Here is a 22,664-nt window from a genome sequence, read left to right on the forward strand (position 1 = left end):
TTGCCTGCTCTGTGTTCTTGGGGAACAGTACTCAGCCTGTCTGACTCATGAAAGACCCGCCCCCGCCAGCCTCTGCTTGAACCAAATCTGCATCAGAAGAAAGACTTTCAAAAAGCAATGAAAAGGCAGTGGGAGACACACCTAAACCCTTGGTATTAGGATGACAGAATTAAGGAAACTCCCCTAGCCTCATTTACATCGAAGATGGGACAAGAAGGCATCTCCATTAGCATACAGAATGGAGAACAGAGATTCCAAGGCAAGAACCGCATGGAACTCTGGGACCAGAGAAGCAGGGAAGCACTGCATGATGGGGGATCTCTGCTCCAGATGTTAATAAACCCACACCTGCACACACCCAGCTCAGTAGTTATCAGACCAATTCTAGTAATAAATCCTTTATTGGTATCCAAAATAGTGAAGCTCCCTAATTGCATGGTGAGCTCCCTCCAAGGAACACTGCCCAAAGCCAGGAATGATCAGCTCTCATATGTAGCCTGAACAAAACAACGTTGGTATTCTCCCTTGTTTACATAAAAACAAATCTAGTGATCTTCCTTGAACCATTGTTGTTTCTCTACAAAAACCCCTATACATGCTCAAGTAAGTGTTCTGATGCCTGGATCCAAAATCTGCATTAGTTCCACTGGGACTTCAGCTTCTCCTGACTGATTGTGCTGGGGGGCTCTGCCTGACTCCAGCACTCTGGGCCTTCACCACCTGGGACCCCCCAGGCTTCATGGAGTGGTGAGAACCCAGCTCTCTCTCTCTCTCTCGGTATAGCCTTCTGACCTTGACTTGTGTGATCAGTTATAGTTTTCTAAACAGGACTTTTATAATCAGGTTTAAGTTAGATTTAATATTATAATTGTTTTGTTTGTTTGGCTCCCCTATGGTTATTACCTGGCAATAAATAACTTTCATGATTAAGCTGATTGCTTCTCTCTCCTCATGGTGGGTGTTTTTTGGTTTCCTCATTCGCTCTGCAGCAACGCTCAAAATCCTGTGGGGTTTGCTCATCAAGTGGGTTACTACCAGAACTACCAGAACAATTGTTCTGTGAAAGTGGGGATAGAGACGTGCTGAACTTGGGACATATGTGGGTGGCAGCTTGGAAGTGCTGCTCAACCCAGTCTGCTGAGTCCAGGGGCATATGAGGGTGGCAGATTGAAAGTGCTGCTTGACCCAGTCTGTTTAGATGCACTCTATTCTGGTGGGGTATCCATGGCCTATGAGGGTGACAGCTTGGAAGTGCGGCTCGACCCAACCTATTGAGTCCAGGGACATATAAGGGGTCAGCTTGGGAATGCTGATTAACTCGGTCCTCTCAGATGTGCTCTGTTAATGTATGTGTTCGTTTGATTTTGAAGCTGGAAGAATCCAGCCGTGGGGAACCTAGGACCTGCGGGATAGCTCCATTGGAAGGGAACTTGCAGCAGGGAGAAGTAGAGCTCCTTATGAGAACACAAGTGACACAAGCTGTACATTGATAGAAGTACAAAACCTCCCTCCCCACCACCCTCCCGAAGAGTAACTCTAATAAACGAGCATACCCCAAAGTAATGGGCAAAGCTGGTAACACTGGTTGTGTGACCTTTGGTTGTGTGCCTCAGTCTACCCATTTTTTCTGAATGGGTATTGTATTGTGCCAACCTCATAGGACTCTGGTGAGTCATAATTAATTCTTCTTAAGAGTTTGAGAGGCTTAGCTGAGAGGGCCTATTTCAGTTGAGCATTAGAGTTAGTCTGTGAAAGTGTGATGTAATTATTTGTGTGCATTTAATATAGCTCTAGCTATCTGCATACCATGGGCCAGGTCTTCTGCTTGTATAAATTAGCATAGTTCCTCTCATTTCCTGGAGCTATGGCAGTGTACATCAGCTGAGGATCTGGCCTCAGACAAACGGAGGCGATGTCCCTGTGATAAATTGGAGAGGCATGAAATAAGTTTATCGCAGGTCTATGGGCACATCACTTCAATATTCTATTGCCGGAAGAATTATCCTAACATTAAGCAGCTTCAACCAGCTGCCTTTTTAAAGATCAATCAATCTGCCAGAGAAATGGTTCTCCCCAAAATGTAGAATTTCTCCCACTACATTTCCTTGCTCAAGGCCCAGGATGGGTAAGATCCAGTCCTGACGCAGGAACAGCTTTTCTAGACATACAAATGTCACAATTTAAAGTCTGACGAAATGTGCCCCTGCAGGGTTAGAAGCAGGAGCCTTACAGCATGAAAAGGGTCGATTCCACAGTGCATCACCCAGCACTCACTTCTAGCCCTTGCATGGGTGGAGATATTGAACACTAATACTTTGATTTTGGGGGGTATAGGAAATCTATTTGAGGTTATTTTGAATGATTTTAAAGGGACCTGGCTTTATAGGCAGAGGCTTACAAAAATAGTCCCAATAAAATATTTAAAAACTCTCTAAAACATCCCTAAAATAGTTTTTCTGTAAAGTACATGGCATAAACAGAATAAATTATGATGTGGTGTGAAGACTTTATCAGCACTCACTTTCGGATTCATAGATTTCAAGGCCAGAAAGGGTCATTATGACCATCTAGTCTGACCACCTGCATAACACAGGCCACAGAATTTCACCCTGTAATTCCTGCACTGAGATCAATAACTTGTGGTTGAACTACAACACATCTTGTAGAAAGACATCCAATCTTGATTTAAAAACTGCAAGTGATGGAGAATCTAGCACATCCCCTTGTAAACAATCCAATGGTTAATTGCCCTCACTATTAAAGGAAACAAATGTGCATTATTTCCAGTTTTATTTGGATCTTGTTATGCTTTTGTCTGCTAGATTAAATAATAGTATCAAATACCTTCTTTGTGTGTAGCAACTTGTGTGTAGATCTTGACCAAATCACCTCAAATGTCTCTTTGATAAGATCAATACATGCTTTACGTTCATTCTTGTAGCTATTTTCTCAACCTGCTTCATTTTTTCAACATGATTTTGGATGTCATCATCAAGTGTGGATGCCAAACTGGACAAGAGTGGTCTCCCCGGTGCCATAGGAATTGGTTATATATCCTTAATTCTACTCAATATTCCCCTGTTTATGCACCCAACATTACCCCTTTTAGCCATAGCATGGCTCGGTTGGTTATCCACCCGGACTGCTAAATCCTTTTCAGAGTCACTGGTTTCCAGGATAAAATCACCCATCCTGGAAATATCATCTACTTTCTTTGTTCTGAGATGTATGACCTTGCATTTGGTTGTATTTGGTTGAACGTATGTTGTTCCAATGAGCCCCCCAGTGATCCAGATCATCAGTAAAACTGACCAGTCCCCATCATTATTTACTACTCCACCAATTTTTTTGTTTTGTCATCTGCAAAATTGACCAGTAATATTATATTTTCTTCTAGGTCATTGAGAAAGGAATTGAATAGCATTGGGCCAAGAACATATTTCTGCAGGACCCCATGATAAACACTCTCATTGGCTGCAGATTCCCAATTTAAAATTGCTTTTTGAGATCTATCAGTTAACCAATTTTTAATCCATTTCAAACGTGCTATCTTGATTTTGCATAGTGCAAACTTTTTTTTTAATCAGAGTGACATACAGCACTGAGTCAAATGCCTCCGAAAAGTCCAAGTATATTTACATCAACATCCTTTCCAACCAGATTTGTAATCGCGTCAAAGAACAGTATCAAAGTACTTTCATAAGGCCTTTTTTCCGTGAAACCATTGAAAAGGCATTAATTATAACTTGAGAAGACCTGTACAAATGACTCATGACGTAGGCACTTGTGAGTAATACACCCATCCCAAACTTACGTTTGTGAGGACGTGTGTACTGGTTCTTCACATCTGTAGCAGGATCAAAGGCAGGATGGGAGCTGGTGAAGATTCTAGACAGAAGCTCTACAGTGAAACAGAAAGTAGTTTGAAGGATAATACTGTTCTCATTCTAATCAGTTCCTTGCTCAGTATGAAAAGATAGCAATGCTTTTTGTGACCGGTTACCATCATCATGGCAATGTTCATAGAATATTCATACAATGTTCTGCACATACTTCCCTGAGTTCAGTTTTGGATTATCAGAATGCCATTAGAAGGATCTCTCCAAATTTTAGCAGAAGGGATGATCTTACTCTAATCACGAAATCAAGTGAGCGTAGGTATTGCAGTTTAGATGTTAAATAATTCCGAGGTCCCTGTGGTTGCGGATCATATGCACTGCAGTCCCCATAGGCCTGTCCCTAGATGCTAGTGGAGGACAGAGGTAAATCCTATCTTTGTCTGATTAGCAAAAGGACATCTCCAAATTTCAAGTTTGGAGGATGAAGAAAACAGCATCCCTGCTGCTAAATGAACAATTTTAATATTGCCTAACTTAATAAAAGAAGCCTAAATAGAGTGTTGTTTGCCAGCTCTGTTAAACTCCTGGGGAAAAGAAGCTTTTCCCCCTCGCAGCAGTAAAAATGAACAGCTGTTATCACCAGGTGGAGTTATAAATTTGGAGCCCATGTACTTTCACAATTGCTCAAATTTCTGACAAAGTTTTATTTTCCTCAGAATTGCCAAAAAACCGCAAACCCAGGATGAGTCAAGAGTGATATGTACAAATATATTTTGCATAAGGAGTGCAATATCCTTCATGCTGCGACCTAAAGCTAAGGCAGAAATAACTGTTTTGTTCTCCCCAAAGCACTGCCACTTATGGCAGTTACAATGAGATGCAGTAGCTTCTCTCGCCCTCTTGCATCTGGGGCAGAGATGTTTTCATTGCACAAATACTAACAGCTGCGCTTTCCATATTGGCAAATCTTACAGTTAAATAGGAGTGTTTAAATGAGGCAGTCAGCTTAGTACTGTGGTTCTCAACATTTTCCATACTGCCACCCATCTAGCTAGAGCTGCCCCCCTGGTTAACAGTCTGGGGAGAGCTGCATGGCCTCAGTCCCCATGAAACTTATTTGCTGCCCCCAGCTCGAGAACCTAGTATATACCACACTATTACCAGTCTCTCATTGGAATGAGCCAGAGGAGGATGATAAGCTGAGATTTATTACGTGCCCCAAAGAGTTCCACCTATTCATGGCATTACAAATGCCCACATGAAGTGAGAGAGATTTTTCTGATAAGGCTGCAACTTTGTACAGGGTGGAGGGGAACTGGGGCTCTCACTTTTAAAGTTGGCAGAAGGAATACCGGCCTTGATCCTTCCAGTCTTTGTGCGACTGGGTACAAAGTGTTGCTGCACTCTAGCATAGGTACGTTGTATGGGGGTTCAAACAAGGTTAAGGACTAGATCCTCCCTCCTCATATGCCTGCTCCATTAGTCACAAATGCGTATGGCAAACAGGGGGTCAGGGAATGGGCATGTCTGATGAGAGAGAGACTTAAGTGTCATCCTCACCATGCTAATGAGGTACTTCACTATGCAAGCCATTCTTTGGTCTAAGTTCTTCCATCAGACAGGAATACTTTGGTGGCCACACACAGCCATGATGGGGTCCCCATCAATTACCTTACCCTTACCTGGGTAGCAACCTGACCCTTCACTCTTCAGAGTCAGGCAGTTGGCAGCACAGTGGTAGCTTTTCTCCTCTGGATGGAGAGCCAGGATCAAGTCCACTGTAAGTCACACAGGTGCTAGCAATCAAAACACAAATTGCCACCCTTTCAGTTTCTTATAATCTCAAGGATTTTTCAAGGATAGGTAAATATTATTCCCATTACAGATAGCAAGCTGAGGCATAGAGAGAGTAAATCAAAATAACTTGCCCATTGTTATGCCGTAAGTTATTAGCAGAGCTGGGAATAGGACACAAATCTCCCAGGCCTGTACCCCATTCACTAGACAACTAGCCCATAAGGACATTTCTCAACTTCATAAGACACCCCATTCCAAATTTTGCAAGTGTCACTCTCTGCTCAGTAGGGACCTGAATCAGGAAAGCATTGAAACGTGCTTCAATCCTTCTCTATTCAGCAAGCACTTAAGCACATATTTAATACTTTGCTGAATAGTTTTCCTGAGTTGGAGTCCAGAGGTCCCAAGAGGAATAAAATAGCAGGTAAAGATTAATATTCATTGGTGGTGATACATTGCCCTTGACCACAATATGCCTATTAGTATTAGATTAGTCTCTCATATTAGATCAGTCTTTCATGAGCACCAGGAAGTCTCACAAAAATAATCTAAGGAAGCATAGTTCACTTCAAAGACTAGTTGGTTGCTTAATGTAAAAATAAATTTAAAAAAGGGATAGGCACAGAAACAAACTCACTCCACCAATGACTTCCTACTAATAACTGTATCAGGTGCAACCCCACTGGTAAAATTTATAACACAAAATCCCCATGAGCTAACATGGAAGTTCCTTATTCCAAAGCATTAGTGGCTATTTTTCTGTTTCTTCAGGGACTAATATTTCAATCACACAATAACTGCTGTCTCATTGTAAAGTGGATCTGAATAGGGTGACATATTTACTATGGCAAGAATAAGGGTGTGCTGCACCTACAATGGTAATAAAATGGCGATGTTGTAGCCACAGTGGAGGCAGTGACTGCGAAAACAACAGTACATAGTAAATGGTATTACTTAATCTTCTCAGTGGCTTTGATTTCTCTTGGCCTGGGATACAATGGGCAGAGTTTTACAGCAGAACTAAGCTTTTCCGTGAACACATTCTCCTCTCCAGTGAAGATTATGGCACAGAGGGACTTTTTAAAGGATGAGAAAAAGAACCTAGTGAATTGCAGCCCAACAAAGACACATACCACAAACAACTAATGGGCATAGATTTCTAGATGATCACTTAGTCTGACCTGTATAACACAAGCCATAGACTTCCACTTAGTAACCTCTGTATTAAGTCCCAAAACCTATGTTTGACTAAAGTATTTCTTTAATTTAAAGCCTTACAAAAGCAAGGAAATTCAGAATTAAGGCTGAAAACTTTGAGCCGTCACAATGACAATTCACTAAGAAATCGTAGGTAGGCCAATAATGTCACCCTAGAATTTCAGTGTTACTTTTGACTTCCCTAGATCAAGTGATTTAATACATTTTGGTTAAACTTCTTCCTTCTACACAGTATGGTTAGTGCTTGTAAAATGTGCCAGATTAGTTTTCAATATGGGCTGAATCCTCTGCCCTTTGTACAGAGGTGAATTTCACTCTTAATCCATAAAACAGGTACACTGCAGGCAGCAGAGCGTGCACATGCTTCCTAACAATTAAATAATAGTGCTTACGAAAACCACTGTGACCGTGTGCTTCTAATTTATTAACCTACCAATAAATGACTAAAATCATAGCATAGAATAAATCGGGAGTAAAGTATGCATCATAAAACAATAAACAATCCAGCAAGTCTTTTCTCTGTGGCTTCATCCCTTTAGAAGAAACCTATAAACTCCTACAAGCATATAACATAATTCTAGAAAACAAATGCTCCTGTGAGGCAGATAAATAATACATTGACCCATTTTACAGATGGGGAAACTGAAGTGCAGAGAGGTCCTCAAAGTTGAATTGCAATGAATTGGGTGAGTTGGGAATAGAACACAAGAGTTTTATGTCTTCCAATATGCAGTTCTAGCCATTGGCCAAGAGTACCTTCTTTAAGTAGCAAGTGGTGATTGTAATATTGTTGTCAGACAAATTATTTAGGATAATTTTATGTGAATCCAGGAGACTGATGGATTGACAGACTCTGAGAACCAGGGCCGGCTCCAGGTACCAGCCTGGCAAGCAGGTGCTTGGGGTGGCCGCTCTGGAGGGGGGCGGCACATCCAGCTATTCGGTGGCAATTTGGCGGACGGTCCCTCACTCCCTCTCGGAACAAAGGACCTCCCGCCGAATTGCCGCCGCAGATCGCGATCCCGATCGCAGCTTTTTTTTTTTTTTTTTTGGGTGGGGGGCTGCTTGCGGCGGCCAAAACCCTGGAGCCGGCCCTGCTGAGAACAGTCAACTAACCAGAGGACAGATACAGCATGGGACGTGGCGTTGCAAGCTTCCTCTTCTCACCAAAAAATTCACCCCAAGATGGGGGGAGACTGCTAGCTGGAGTCAACAAGGTAGTGTTGTTTAGTTCCCGGCCTTTTGAGGTTTTGGTCTCTTGCCCTAGGTTAGCCAGAAGCGATGGTGGTTTTCATGATGTGAACACTTGTCCTAAGAAACTGCACTTCACAAATGATTTTAGGGATTCTTTTGGAAAGGTACATCATAAGCGTGAGCAATTTATCTCTGAGAATTGTATTTGCTGACTTTTGCATATAACTGGCTAATGTAGATCAGTGAAATTTTGGCCATTTATTTTTATTTTCCTTCTAAAAAATTAATGATGGGGAGAAATCTAGATTAAAATACATATTTTGCTGGGATTTATTGTCGGGATCTGAATATTTTTTCCTGTTTTTAAATTAAGTTAGTGTGATCATTTTTATTAGTAGGGTTTCGATCCTGCTCACTTTTTTTTTGGTTCCTCGGCTTCAATGCAAGCAGTATCAAGCTTTGGATTTGTTTAAATCAAACAAAACACTTTTACACTAGAGTAAAAATTCCATATTTTAATTACATTGCCATGCACAAATGAAGTCAAACAATGCAGAGTACAAAATTGTCCAATATACAAAATGATAAAGCAGATTTCCAAAGCTTCCAGATATCATGCCCAAAGATACCAAAAACTTGATAGTCATTTTAATTTCATGATTAAAACAATTCATCCCCCCCCAATCTTTTTATTTTTTGTTGACTTTAGAAAACAGAAGAAATTAAAAAGTAAATATAAAAACAATAAAGTGGAATTAACATTGACAGCCACTCAGAATTAGATAGTACAATAATTCCTGTGTTTTGAGAAAAAAAATGAACTGCAGTACAGATTAACCCCTTGGGTGCCTGGGAAGAAACAGTGTACATCCAACAAAAAGGCACGCTCTTGATTATGCCACCTTATTTGGCTCTGTCTTTAAAAAGTTTAGTGTTGGGTGTGCTGGGAGGAACTGCTCTTCACTGAGACCTATGAGTAAAACAACTCATTAACCCTTAGTGTGCTAGCATTTTCTAGACTGTCAGCCATGTGTATACTTAAAAGGAGATTAAGAGTCTGGAGCCAGATCCTCAACTGGTGCAAATTGGCATTGAAATCAATGGAGCGACAGTGATTTATACCAGCTGAGGAGTCATAGATTTCAAGGCTAGAAGGGACCACTATGATCATCTACTCTGACCTCCAGCAAAACACTGAGCATAGAACCTCACCTAATAATTTCTGTTATAGATCTAGCCCATGATTTCCAAAGGAACCTAACCTGGCCTACCTTTGTGTGTCTGAAATTTGCATCCACAAACAACTGACAGTGCCATTATTTGTGAGTGCAAATGAGGCCATGGCTGCAGCCAGATTCGGAAAAGGGGCCTCGGATTTTTTGGTTGCTCAGTTTAAGACACCTTGGACATAAGCCATTGACTTAAATTTCTGCGACAGGTGTTCTGCGTTTCTAAAAATCAGGGCCAAGGTCCCTGAAGTTGAGCTGCTAAAAACAGAGGAACCCAAAATTAGAGGCTACTTTTAACATTTTGGCTTCCCTTGCCTAGTTTGTAGGAGTGATCAGGTAGTTGCATGTCTATATGCTCTCATTTTCACCTGCAAACAACTGCCTCCACATTTATTTGTGAGTGCAAAAAAGAAAATCAAGTTTTAAAAATCTGGACCTACATACCTAGAGTCTTGAAAGGATTAAGTGGCCTGATGCAATGCTTTCTGAAGTTAACAAGCATCTTGCCATTAAGTATAATGAGATCAGACCTAATATTTCAATACTGGAGGAAATACTAGCATTATACAATGCTAATTATTGGGGTATGTGAAATCTTGGTGTTGGAAGCTAGCTTGGCTTTTTTCCCCAATTCTGAAATGCCATGGAAAGATAGATAATTAATTATTTCACTCATAGCATTTTTCTTTCCTAGTGGCTTAATCAGGGCCGGCCCTTCCATTTAGGTGACCTAGGCGGTCACGTAGGGTGCCAGGATTTGGGGGGGGCGGCAATTCGGCTGCGGGGGGTCCTTCCACGCTCCGGGTCTTCGGCGGCAATTCTGCGGTGGGTCCTTCACTCGCTCCGGGACCCGCCGCCGAAGTGCCCCAAAGACCGGGAGCGCAGAAGGACCCCCCCCCGCCGCAGAATTGCCGACGACGACCAGGAGCGCGGAAGGACCCCCGCCTAGGGCGACAAAAACCCTGGTGCCGCTCCTGGGCTTAATGCAAAATAAAATAAGCCATCCTTATCAGATTATGTCCCATGAGCACAGTCATTCATTTACTTCACGTTGTCTAATATTGTGCTGTGCATTTCATCCTAATTTTGAGTCGAGCCCAATATACAGTAATAACTCATCAAAAGAGTGCAGTTAACCTGCTCTCTGTGGCCCTCAACTTGTCAGCTTCAAACTTTCAATGGCCTCTAGCAATCAGGGGATTTATACCACTAGGGTCTGACTATGCAAAGTGCTCGGTGCCCTTAACTTTCATTCAGGTCTTACAGGACTAAGATGTAAGCTTGTTCACAGCATGGCACAAAATTCTCCCTCTCTCTATCTGGATCAGTGGAGCTGAAGCCTATTCGCAGGAGGGAGAAGGGTTATAAATGAGTACCTCCTGTAACAGGATTTTTAGCACTGGCTGGAAGATCACATACTTATGGCGTGGCATTGATCTTAGTGGAAGTCACTCAGATCTCTCTTCCACCCTTCTCAAAAGAATAACATAGAAATAGTGGCTACTGGATATAGCAAATGAGGATCAGGTAGTAAAATAAGAGGACTCTAAATATCCCTTCATCTGCACTAGTCTTGAGATCAGAGCCAGGTTCAATAAGGGAAAACTTCTGCATGGATGTATAAATGCCTGCTCCAAACAAACAAAACCCCCAAGCATTCAACCTGGTGGATCAATATTTTTCTCTACACAGCTTTTTATTGCTCATATGCAGTTTTGCTACAGTATCGATCTCCCTTTGCTAAAAATTTGTGTATAGCTATTTAATGTGGTGGCTAATGACATTAAATAGATGAATTCACTGCAAGTGTTTAATAGAAATAATATGATTAGAGGTGCAATAATAGCTGCACAGTGGAATTTTTTTAGATGTATTCGGTGCATATTCTTCACTTAAAAATCAGAAAGCAGCTTTACATCTCATTCTCAAGCTAAGCCTGGATGTTGTATCATAATGCTCAAAATCCTGCTTTTAGAGCAGAAGCTGTCATTATACAGCCATCTGCAACATCAGCTCCTTTCTTTGTCCAAACTATGACCTCAAACATGCCTTTTAAGGACGGCTCTCCTTTGCGGGCTGCAAGGTTGTTCAGAATACTGAGGATGCTTATAAGCTATCACAAACGTAAGCTAGTGACTGCGTGAAATCCATTCCATGGCTGTGCGACGTGGACGAGCATTCTTCAAGGAGTAAATCTAACCCAAACTCATTTATTTTTATGTTGGATTACAGCAAGAATCCAAAAGATTCTTGTCTAGGTTCTCAGCTTTAGTCCTGCTTTTTGGCTAAGGTTTTCATCACCAGTCTGCCTACATCACCTTCTGGTAGCTAAATGTAAATATGTTGCTTTTTTTCTTTGGCTGAGTTTAGTTATTGTCTATTCTAAACAACATATATCCTGTTTTCCTCCCAGAATACTGAAGACCTATAAAAGGCAGGTATTAAAGCCTCTGCTTATAGTACTCCCATCAAAACATTGTTTTGTGAAAGTTGCATCAGGAATGGAGTGCTATGTTACTTATTTTTAAAGCACCAAAATTCAAAACGACCTACTATAAGGGGTGAATCATGCAAAAGCTTGCTTACTGCTAAAGTTAGTTAGAACATTTTAGTTAAAATAGATTTCCATCAGAAAATGCCATTTTGACTAATCCAAGTTTTTTGTGAACTTGCATCTATTTGAAAAAAGAACAGGATGCATATATCCGAAGAAGTGGGCTGTAGTCCACGAAAGCTTATGCTCTAATAAATTTGTTAGTCTCTAAGGTGCCACAAGTACTCCTGTTCTTTTTGCGGATACAGACTAACACGGCTGCTACTCTGAAACCTGTCATCCATTTGAACAAAATTTCCAACAGAAAACATGATTTTCTATATGAAAAGAAATCCTTTTGAAAATTTTGTTTTGGAAAAATTTCAAAACTTAGTTTCAAAACAAAAATTTTAATTCAAAATTTTATTTTAAAATGTTCAGTTTTATGTTAATGTAAAAATAAAAGTATTTCATGACACATCAATAGTAGTAGCACACAACATGACATATCATGTCAAGATACAATACTCACAATATTCTCTTATTTTACTAATTAGGGAGGCAGCTATTTACAATATCCTAGAAAAATGATTCCAGGCTAACATAAGGCTATTGAAAACAGCTGCTCCTCTAATTAGTACACGGAGTGCTTATCTTCTTGTTCAAAGTGTCACACTGTTTCAATACAACACAAACAGGAGACACGCTGAAGAAAAGAAGATGTTTTAATCAGCACTGAATAGCAGCAGAGCTTAATGATTTTAAAAATGAAATATAGATTTTGACTCATCACAATGACATGTGAGCAGTACCTACTATTATTATTTAATGACATCCGTAGCGAGTACTTAAATAATAAAATATAAAAATGAAAAAAACCCACACATTTTTCAAAACAGAAAAGTTTAATTTTTAAACAAAAATTTTAAATTTTTTCCAAAACAAAAATATTCAGAAAGTACAGGCAGAGAAAGTTTCTTTCCTGTAGAATACCACTTTCCTAATCCAGTGCCCAAACTCTCCCATTCTTACTCCTTACTCAGACAAAACTCTCACTGAAGCCAATGATTTGAGCGCATGATTTGGCCCCTAGGTGTTACTTGTAGAAGAACACAGATTTGTTCTTTTTTAATAGTCATTTTGGACCCAATTCTGTCCCCTTCAATCATGTTCAGTCTTACCCTCCTTTGCAAGCAGTCCCACTGACATTTATCTCAAAGTCGATCTGCACACATATTTCTACTACTCTAAGCTAACACATTAAAATCAATAGAATTCTGTCTGAGCAAGTCTCTGTAGGTACTTATAAGCCCCTCACCCATCCTCTTATTGCAGACAAAAGAACCTTATATATTGCTTAAATAAACCCATACATTGTATGAGCTATAGCATATCTGAAAGAGGTTCCAAAGAGGATGGATCTAGATTGTTCTCAGTGGTACCAGATGACAGAACAAGGAGTAATGGTCTCAAGTTGCAGTGGGGGAGGTTTAGGTTGGATATTAGGAAAAACTTTTTCACTAGGAGGGTGATGAAGCACTGGAATGGGTTACCTAGGAAGGTGGTGGAATCTCCTTCCTTAGAGGTTTTTAAGGTCAGGCTTGACAAAGCCCTGACTGGGATGATTTAGTTGGGGATTGGTCCCGCTTTGAACAGGGGGTTGGACTAGATGCCCTGCTGAGGTCCCTTCCAACCCTGATATTCTATGATTCCTATGATCTTTTAGAAAGGCATTCAGACTTGACTTAAAGACTTTAAGTGATGGAGAACCCACCACATCCCTACATAAGTTGTTCCAAATGTAAATTACCTTCACTGTTGAAAATGTGTTGTTTATTTCTAGTATGAATTTGTCTAATTTCAACTTCCAACCATGGGCTCTTGTTATATCCTTTTTCTGCTAGATTAAAGAGCTGCCTGCCATCAGAAAATTCTTCCCCTTGTAGGTACTTGTTGACCATGATCAAGTCACCTCTAAACCTACTCTTCAATAAACTGAACAGACTGAGTGTCTTTATTCTGTCAGTTTAAGGCCTTTTCCCCCAGCCCTGAAATCATTCTTATAGCAATTTCCTATCATAACCCCTAAATCCTTTTCAGTGTCACTACATTCCAAGATATAGTCCCCCATCTCATAAGTGTGACCTGCATTCCTTGTTTCTAGATGATGACGTTGCATTTGTCTGTTTTAAAACACGTTGTTCAAATGAGACCACAATATCAAGAGATCCAAGTCAGTCTATATAACTGATTTCACACCATTATTTACAACGCCACCAATTCTTGCGTCATCTGTACATTTTACATTTTATATACTTTTTCCAGATAATTGATAAAGATATTGAATAACACTGGATCAAGAGATGATCCCCTCTCGAAATACCCATAATGGATTACAATTTCACATTTACAATTACTTTTGAAATCTGTCAGTTAACCAATTTTTAATCCATGTAATATGGGCTACATTGATTTTGTGCTATTTTTAATCAGAATGTCATGCAGAACTAAGAGCGACAAGGTGGGTGAGTTAATATCTTTGATCGGACCAACTTCTGTTGGTAAAAAGAGACAAGCTTTCAAGCTTTGTCTCTCTCACCAACAGAAGTTGGTCCAATAAAAGACATTACCTCACCCACCTTGTCTCTTTAATGTCTTGGGACTGACACGGCTACAACTACACTTTATACAATGCAGGACTAAGTCAAATGACCTACCGAAATCTAAGTACATTACGTCAACATTGTTACCTTGTCAACCAAACTTGTCATTTCACAAAAATGATATCAAGTTTGTTTGACAAACTCTATAAAACCATGTTTATCGGTGTTAATTATGCAAACATTTTTAAATTCTTTGCTGATAGCATTCCACATCAACCTGACCATGATTTTGCCCAGGATAAATGTCATGATAACCAGCCTACAGTTTCCCAAGTCATCTCATTTTTTCTTTTTAAATACGGGCACAACACTGGCTTTTTTTCAGTTCTCTGAAACTTCCCCCGTGTTCTAAAATCTGTTTAAAAACAAAACCACAACATTAATGATTCAGAGAGCTCCATAGTCAATTTTTTTTTAATACTCTTGGGTATAAGCTATCCAGTCCCGCACATTTAAACATTTATCTTTAATAGTTGCAGATTAACATTCTTTCTAGTGACTGATGGAATAGGAAGTATTTAATTATCACAGTAAGATCTGACTACACTATTCTGCTTCTTTCTGACCACAGAACAGAAATATTTGTTGAATACTTATGCCTTTCCTGCATTGATATTTTTACCATATTTGGCTAGTATTGGACCTAGATAATTTGCTAAGATTTCAGTGGTTCATTATATATTTAAAGAATTCCTTCTTATCATCCTTAACACTACTGACCAAAGATATTTCATAGATATCTTTAGCTTCCCTTATCAATCATCTGCATATCTTAACTGCTGATTTGTACACATTGCTGTGAGGTTCCCCATTTTTTCATTTGTTATGTATTGGAGTGTTTTGTACTCAAAACATCTTTCCTAAAGTTTACTATAGATAATGTCAACAGCAATCTTGCTTCTTTGACTCTATCAACCCTCATTAAACCACAGGACCCGTTTCTTTTTACATTAAAATCCTATATTGATCACAGTCTAGAGATGAGAGCCAATTGTACCACAGCCAGGTATCGAGAGCTTTCATTGAGATTGAGTTTACAAAGATACTATTTGTTATTAGAGGACAGAGGTAAAATGCAAGATTTAATTTTTCCACGTGTGAGGTCAATTATTAAAAAATTGCTATCTAGTGTTTTTGATATTTGTTTTAAGAAAAAACAGCAAAATGGAGTTGGATCTACAGCTGGCATAAATCAGTGAAGCTCCAAGAACTTCAATTAAGTTTTGCTGTTTTATGCCAGCTGGGGATCTGCCCCACAGCCCTTACAGAATAAAGAATGATGTCACTCTCAAAGGTTAGCCTCTCTTTAAAATAGTCTGCAGCTGCTTTAAGTCTAGTTGTAAAGTCACAAAATTACTCTTAAAAATAGAGAGGAAAATAGTGCAAAGAATAAATCTGCTAATGCACTTGGGTACAGATGGATTGGCAAAACCAAAGAGCTAACAGAGCTTTTGCAAGCTTCTTGCCCGTAAGACTTTATCTTTCTTAACAAATCAATTATGTGACAGTTTCAGACAAAGCAAGCAATATAGCTAAAAATAGGGAATAAAAAGCACATAACATATTTTCATCTGTAGTATATTTTCCAATGTAGGCTGATGATTCCTTCGCCCTTCTAGTATAAGAAAAGACATTATCTGAAGTAGCTAAGATGGCTTGGACTATGTGAAAACTCCTTAGTGAAGGTCTGATGTTGCAGCCTTTACTTACTGAATAAGGGTAGCAGGCAACTGGACCATTCATGGGAGCAAGGCTGCAGGACTGGGTGCTGAGACAGGAGTATTCTGATAGTGATACTATTATTGTTTACCCGTATTTTAGAGGTAGTAGTCAAGTCTGTGGTAGGTCAATTGCCAGTGTCACAGTGGTAAATTTAATGGTGATACTAAGTGATAATGCGAAGTACACACCCACCCACACTATTAAATTAACCATCATCTCTCTCTCTCTCTCTCTCTCTCTCACACACACACACACACACACACACACACACGGCTGAGTGAGATCTGCTATTCTAACACAATGGCATTAGTCTCCTACTCTGCTTTTACATAGAACTAATGGCTATGAGCATATTTAAATTCACTTCCTTTTGCAGGGATGAATTTATTCCTTCCCTTTCATGTTAGCTTAGTCTTGGCACCCTTGCAATAAATTAATTATGACTGTAGACAGAGCATTCTTTCCATGGATCTATTCTTGGGACCCAGGGAAAAGTGGAGGGGTCTGCTATTAATAAGGTGTCAGCATAAAAACATGAAAGTGTTCCGTAGCCTCTCTCACAACACAGTACTCAGCTCCATTCACAATAACGGAACCCCCTTCCTTATTTATATTACACACTTTTCAGAGGAATGTGTTGGGATTCAGACAATTGTTCAGTGGATGTATAATAATTCCATAAATATCCCTGAGGAAGCATGGCCTACTTTCGGAGAGTAACAGTGATTAAATGTGGTGACTAGTTAAATACAAATCAAACATACAGTAAGCTCCTTATGGCCCTGCTCCTGCAGACGCTTACACACGTGAGTGGGAGAATTCTTATGCTTGAAGTCTTTTCACATGCATAGGTCTTTGTAGGATTGAGGCCTAAGGAAGTTTCAAGCATAGTGTCAAACAGTGGCCCCCTGAAATCTCTGAAAATCCACTGAATTCAGCTGGACCAAGACTTGGCCCTTATTTTCACATTGCTCAGTGCCTCTAACACTGTATTTCCCAGATCCTCCTAACTAAACCCCGGGAATCATTTAAAACAAACTGTTTTAAGAGGATTAGTTCAGACATCTAAGTTCATGCCCATGTACTAGCAGACATTTAAAACTAACATTGATATAAAAACATTTTACCTAACTCATCTTTTTCTCTCACATCCATATAGTAACCATCTGTGACAATCTTAACTTTATCATTTGAATTATTCTAGAATGTATTACTATGTAGTAAACTTGAGTATAGTAAAAGAGGATCCTTAACATATAAGTATCTCTCTCTTTCTCTCTCTCTCTTTTTTTTTTTTTTTAAACAGCAATAGTAATATAAGTGACCTAGGAAAATGACTGATCTCAGTTCCCAGAATTCATTCTAAAACAGAACCATAGGAAAGGCCTATAAAATGTGCTAAAACTGTTAATGAAATTCTGCAATGCACATGACCAATTTCTAAAAACAGTCAACTTGCAATTCTATGGGCAACTCTAAAAAGTGCACATTGCAAAAGTATTGCTCTAGCAACTTCGCACTTAGAGGATATTATTCTTGTGCCTTTATTGGAGTTTTTCTAACCAATCTAAATGAAAGGTCATGATTTTCAAGAGTGACTTGTGATTCTGGATGCCTGAAAGTTCTGGATGCCCAATTTGAGAAACTTTAAAGAGACCTGGTTTTCAGCATTTTCTGAAAATCAGGCTCCTTTAAGGTGTCAAGCTAAGCACCCAACAATCACTAGACACTTTTGAAAATCTTGGCCATAACTAATTATAATTGTGTTCTAAATGGATATTATACAGTAGCCAACATGCTGAGCCTGATTCTTTTTATATATATATATTTGTCCAAAAAGTATATATACTGTTTACATACCAGGGATGGGTAAAAAGTTCTGACAGAAATCCATGCCAAAAATATACATTTTGGGTGCACTGGTGCTCTAACTGGTTGATCTTACAATCATTAATAGTGTATAGAATAGCTTCTAAAAGTGTACCACATGAACTCCCTCAAAAATATCCCTTTGTCTTCCTGTAATCCCATTAAGATTCATCTTCCCTCCACTATTGGTATCTAAGTCTCCAACATGGAAGGCTCTCTACAGGTTTGGCAGATGGATTAAGTGTTGGCTCATTAGGCTGGAGAGAAAGATGTTTTGTGGCTACCCAAAGTGCCATCTTTGATTTAGGAACTGCAAGAACCACCAGGCTGGTCCCTTGTGATGCTGCTGACTATTTAATTTACTTCATTGTAAATAGTCTGTTTCAAATAGGCCCCAATGTGAGGGGTGGGATGAAAAGTACTTCCCGTAATTTCCCATGGATGAAAACTGTACCACAGCCAGCTGTGACACAACCCATGATGTCAGCCACTTAGAGACTGAACAACAAATAATGCTCAGTTTGAATGCAACAGTCTTGAGCCTGCTACAGAATGCCCAAAGGGTTATTAGAACCATTTACCTTAACCCCAGTTCAGAATAAAAAAAAGGGTTTTGGGTAGAAAGAGGAGGAAATGTTAATGGAGGTGTCTGTCCTCTATGAGGAGCTGTACAGAGTGGAAGCATCTAGTCCACCTCTCACTCTTTACAATCTTCAAGAGGTTTTGTTTGGACTCTGCAAGTTGTAATTCACCACCCCACTCCCAAAAAATAGTGATTAGCAGAAGAATCAGAATTTCTCCAGTTTCTCCTGTGTTTAATGTAGACCAAAGCCATGGGCACAATGCATCTCAGAGAAGGGATCTTTTCCTTTACAATTTAATGGAAACCTCACATTGGCACAACAGAAATGCGGACTGCTTGGTTTATTGGTGAGGGCAGGGGACAGCAAACACAATGTCCAACAGCCCATTCAACCTCCCCTACTCCTGGCTACCTTCATAACAGCTGTTCAGTAAGTCTCTATAAAATATGTCTAGTGGCATACGTGCCATGAGCAAATCTATCTATGCAATCTCCCATGAATCTGTGAATAGATGCAAGTATGGGCTCTATTTTAGATACAGTGTCAGTGTAGATACTGAAACATATTTTAGTATTGAAATAAAGAAAAGACCTTTCCTGACAGGTATAGAATGTGCTAACTCTTCTGTGTGGAGATCACATATAGTTAAACAGAATACCATTAGACTGTATAACTAACATATACAAGACGTTTACATTCCTATTGGGGGTGTTATATTGTGAACATTTTTACTGAGGTTGGAGAACTGCTGTAAGTTTTTCCTAACACATCATCATGCCATCTGCATATATAATAAAATAATCCAGTAGTTGCCATGCTAAAACAGGACTTCTAGTGAAGGGCACAGATAGTCCCCTAAAGGGAACTCAAAGTTATGCACAGTGATGAAAACTGGAAACAATTTTCCAGCTAATGGTCTGTCAATGACCACTTTGAACAAATTAGCACTGTATTTTATGCACCACATTTTAATTCCACAGCAAACCAAGACTTTCCAGAATGCATCATCTTGACTGAATGGTTGTATTTCAGTTAATCTTTCAATTCTCCCTGGTCACCTTCTGGCAGTGCCATTTGTTATGCTTTTCATGAAGTAAAGTTCACTTTCATATCACCTGGCAGGACAGAAGCTTTAGAGGCTGGTAGTGTTTATGGAGAAGTCTCTGTTGGGGCTGTAAAAAACAAACAAACAAACAAACAAACAAACAGTAAATATAAGCTCACCACACGAAAGGCAATAACATATTTTAAGAGAAATAACAAGTCAGTAATGTGCTATGCAAATGTACTCTTATTGTAAAGACAAACTACTCCTCGTAGTTCAAATAGTCAGCCAGGTACTCTAATAAGCTTTCCCCATCACCTACATGCTTATTGCTCAATCGGTTCCCTGGAAAAAGGTCATGTTAGGACCGACAACAAAGGGAGTGCGCTCTTGTACATGATTGAATCAGTTCTGCCCGGATCTAGCACCATGATACAAACCAGCATGAAACATTTTGGCGATCCAAGTCCTGCAAAGCAGGCCCTTCTGCTTGTAACATCACTGGTCAGGGACTGCCTGCTTTACTGATCCCATTATATTCAAATCACTGGAAAAATTCCTTCAAATCCAAAGGTAGGGCCTGGATTCTCCTGTCCCATTGACACTGGCCAAGGGGAGCCAAAGCGGTCAGACACCAGCTGGGAGATAATGAAGTAGCTTTGCCTCATGCTCTTCTCACTCCCTTCTGCTCATTAGACCTTTCCCCCCTTAGGTGCCCATGGGGCTCAATGGATTGTGGGAGGGGCAGAGGAAAGTTGGGGTGCAGCTCCCCCTCCACTGCTGAGGGCAGGAGTGCTCCCCATGATCTCCCTCTCCTTTGCTTCAGGGACGTTGATAACACTGCTCTGCATCCGAAATGCTTCTGAAATAAATGTAGTCAAACTTTACTAACTCTGGGTCACTGAGAACGAAAATGATGCTTAAAATTGTTGATTGGCTCTAGTTTTCAAGATATGCTATTGGGTCAGCATATACGACCCTTGACTTGGGAATGGCAGAGGATAAGTGAGTTATAAAGGGAAGGGATCTCCATTTAAACCAGAAATGACTAAAATACATCTTTGACTGGATCTATGAATAAATCTATGACTGGGTTTGGACAGTACTTGCTTTTTAGGCAAAACAATGAATGATGCAATCTGAAGCTGGTATTGCGTCATACATGATATGAATTGCATCATGTTATTCCTAGAAGTCATGGATGATGCAATCATAACGAAGCTTACATCACTCTGCTGAACAAACTGCCCTATATCAGCTCTAGAAATCATATAGTGTCGTGCTCTCTTATTTGTCAGTGTTTGATTTTGCAAAGGGACACATTTCTGTTTAGCCAAAGGGAGCAGAGATGCCTCGTACTTGTGTGAACAGTCCAGATAACTTCTGCTATGTTTGTGGTGAAGTGACTTTTGCATCACAAAAGCGCAGTATAACCACTATGGTTAAGAAAGCCTATCACCTTTATTTTGGCTGCAAAATTGGAGATCAGGACAAGAGGTGGGCCCCACACATATGCTGCAACACTTGTGCAACAAATCTTCGCCAGTGGTTGAACAGGAAAAGGAAATCTATGCCTTTTGCAGTGCCAATGATTTGGAGAGAGCCAACAGATCATACCAGCAATTGTTACTTCTGCATGGTGCCTCCAGTTGGGAAAGGTGTGTCAAAGAAGAAAAAGTGGACTGTGCATTATCCAAACATTCCATCAGCTATACGCCCAGTACCCCACGGAGAAGGGCTGCCGGTTCCTGATGCACCAGAATCATTCTCACTTGAGTCAGAGGAGGAAGAGGAAGAAGATGAAACTTCTGGTCCTGAACCATCAGTGTCACAGGACCCACATTTTCTCCCATCCTCCTCCTCTGAACCACACCTCATAACACAAGGTGAACTGAATGACCTTGTCAGGGATTTGGAACTACCCAAGAGTAAGGCAGAGCTGTTGGGCTCCAGACTACAGCAGTGGAATCTCCTGGCAGGTGATGTTAGGGTTTCCATGTTCCGTGACCGTCAAAAGGATCTTGTCCCATTCTTCTTCATGGAAGGTGATCCTGTAGCCTGCAACAACATCGATGGTGTGATGGCAGCCCTCAACATTGTTCACAATCCAGATGAGTGGAGACTGTTCATTGAGTCATCGAAGACGGGTCTTAAAACTGTTTTACTGCATAATGGCAATGTTTTGCCATCAATTCCAGTTGGTCATGCAGTCCATATGAAGGAAACCTATGACAACATGAAACAACTTTTGAGGTGCATAAACTATGACCAACATCAGTGGCAGCTTTGTGGCGATTTGAAGGTTGTTACTCTCTTGCTTCGTCTGCAGACTGGATACACAAAGTACTGCTGTTTTCTCTGCGAAAGAGATAGTCGTGCAAGAGATTCCCACTACATCAAGAAAGATTGGCCACTCTGACAGTCATTGGAGCCTGGGAGGAAAAGTGTTCAGCATCCACCACTTGTTGAATCAAGGAAGATTTTGTTACCACCCTTACACATCAAGCTGGGTCTGATGAAGAACTTTGTCAAGGCCATTGACAAAACACAAGCAGCTTTCAAGTACCTCCGTGGAAAATTTCCAAGGTTAAGTGAAGCTAAGATAAAGGAAGGTGTCTTTGTTGGTCCTCAGATTCATGAACTTCTTCGAGATGATGCATTTGACCATGCACTGCGTGGCAAGGAAAAGACGGCATGGAAAGCCTTCCAGTTAGTGGCAATAAATTTTCTCCGAAACAACAAGCCATCAACTACAGGTTGTTGGTGGAAAACCTCCTCAAGGCATACAAAAGCCTTGGTTGCAACATGTCACTAAAGATACATTTTTTGCACTCTCATCTAGATTTTTTTCCACCAAACTGCGGAGCAGTGAGCGACGAGCACGGCGAGCGATTTCACCAGGACATTGCAACAATGGAGAAACGCTATCAGGGCAAATGGAGCCCATCAATGCTTGCAGACTATTGCTGGA

The 22,664-nt window shown here is 40.2% G+C and overlaps 1 protein-coding gene across 2 annotated transcripts in view; it reads right to left on the minus strand.

Annotated features, from left to right (window-relative positions):
* Positions 1-8,543: 8,543 nt before the first annotated feature.
* Positions 8,544-22,664, minus strand: part of SAMD12 (sterile alpha motif domain containing 12) — a 230,306-nt gene continuing 216,185 nt past the window's right edge. For both annotated transcript variants that reach the window (XM_005287293.5, XM_065586062.1), the window contains exon 5: positions 8,544-19,820. In XM_005287293.5, the coding sequence (XP_005287350.2) occupies positions 19,798-19,820 (23 nt within the window). In that variant the 3' untranslated portion in view covers positions 8,544-19,797. The remainder of the gene's footprint in view (positions 19,821-22,664) is intronic.

Source organism: Chrysemys picta, chromosome 2 (genome assembly GCF_011386835.1).
Source record: "Chrysemys picta bellii isolate R12L10 chromosome 2, ASM1138683v2, whole genome shotgun sequence".
Taxonomy (NCBI): Eukaryota; Metazoa; Chordata; order Testudines; family Emydidae; genus Chrysemys; species Chrysemys picta.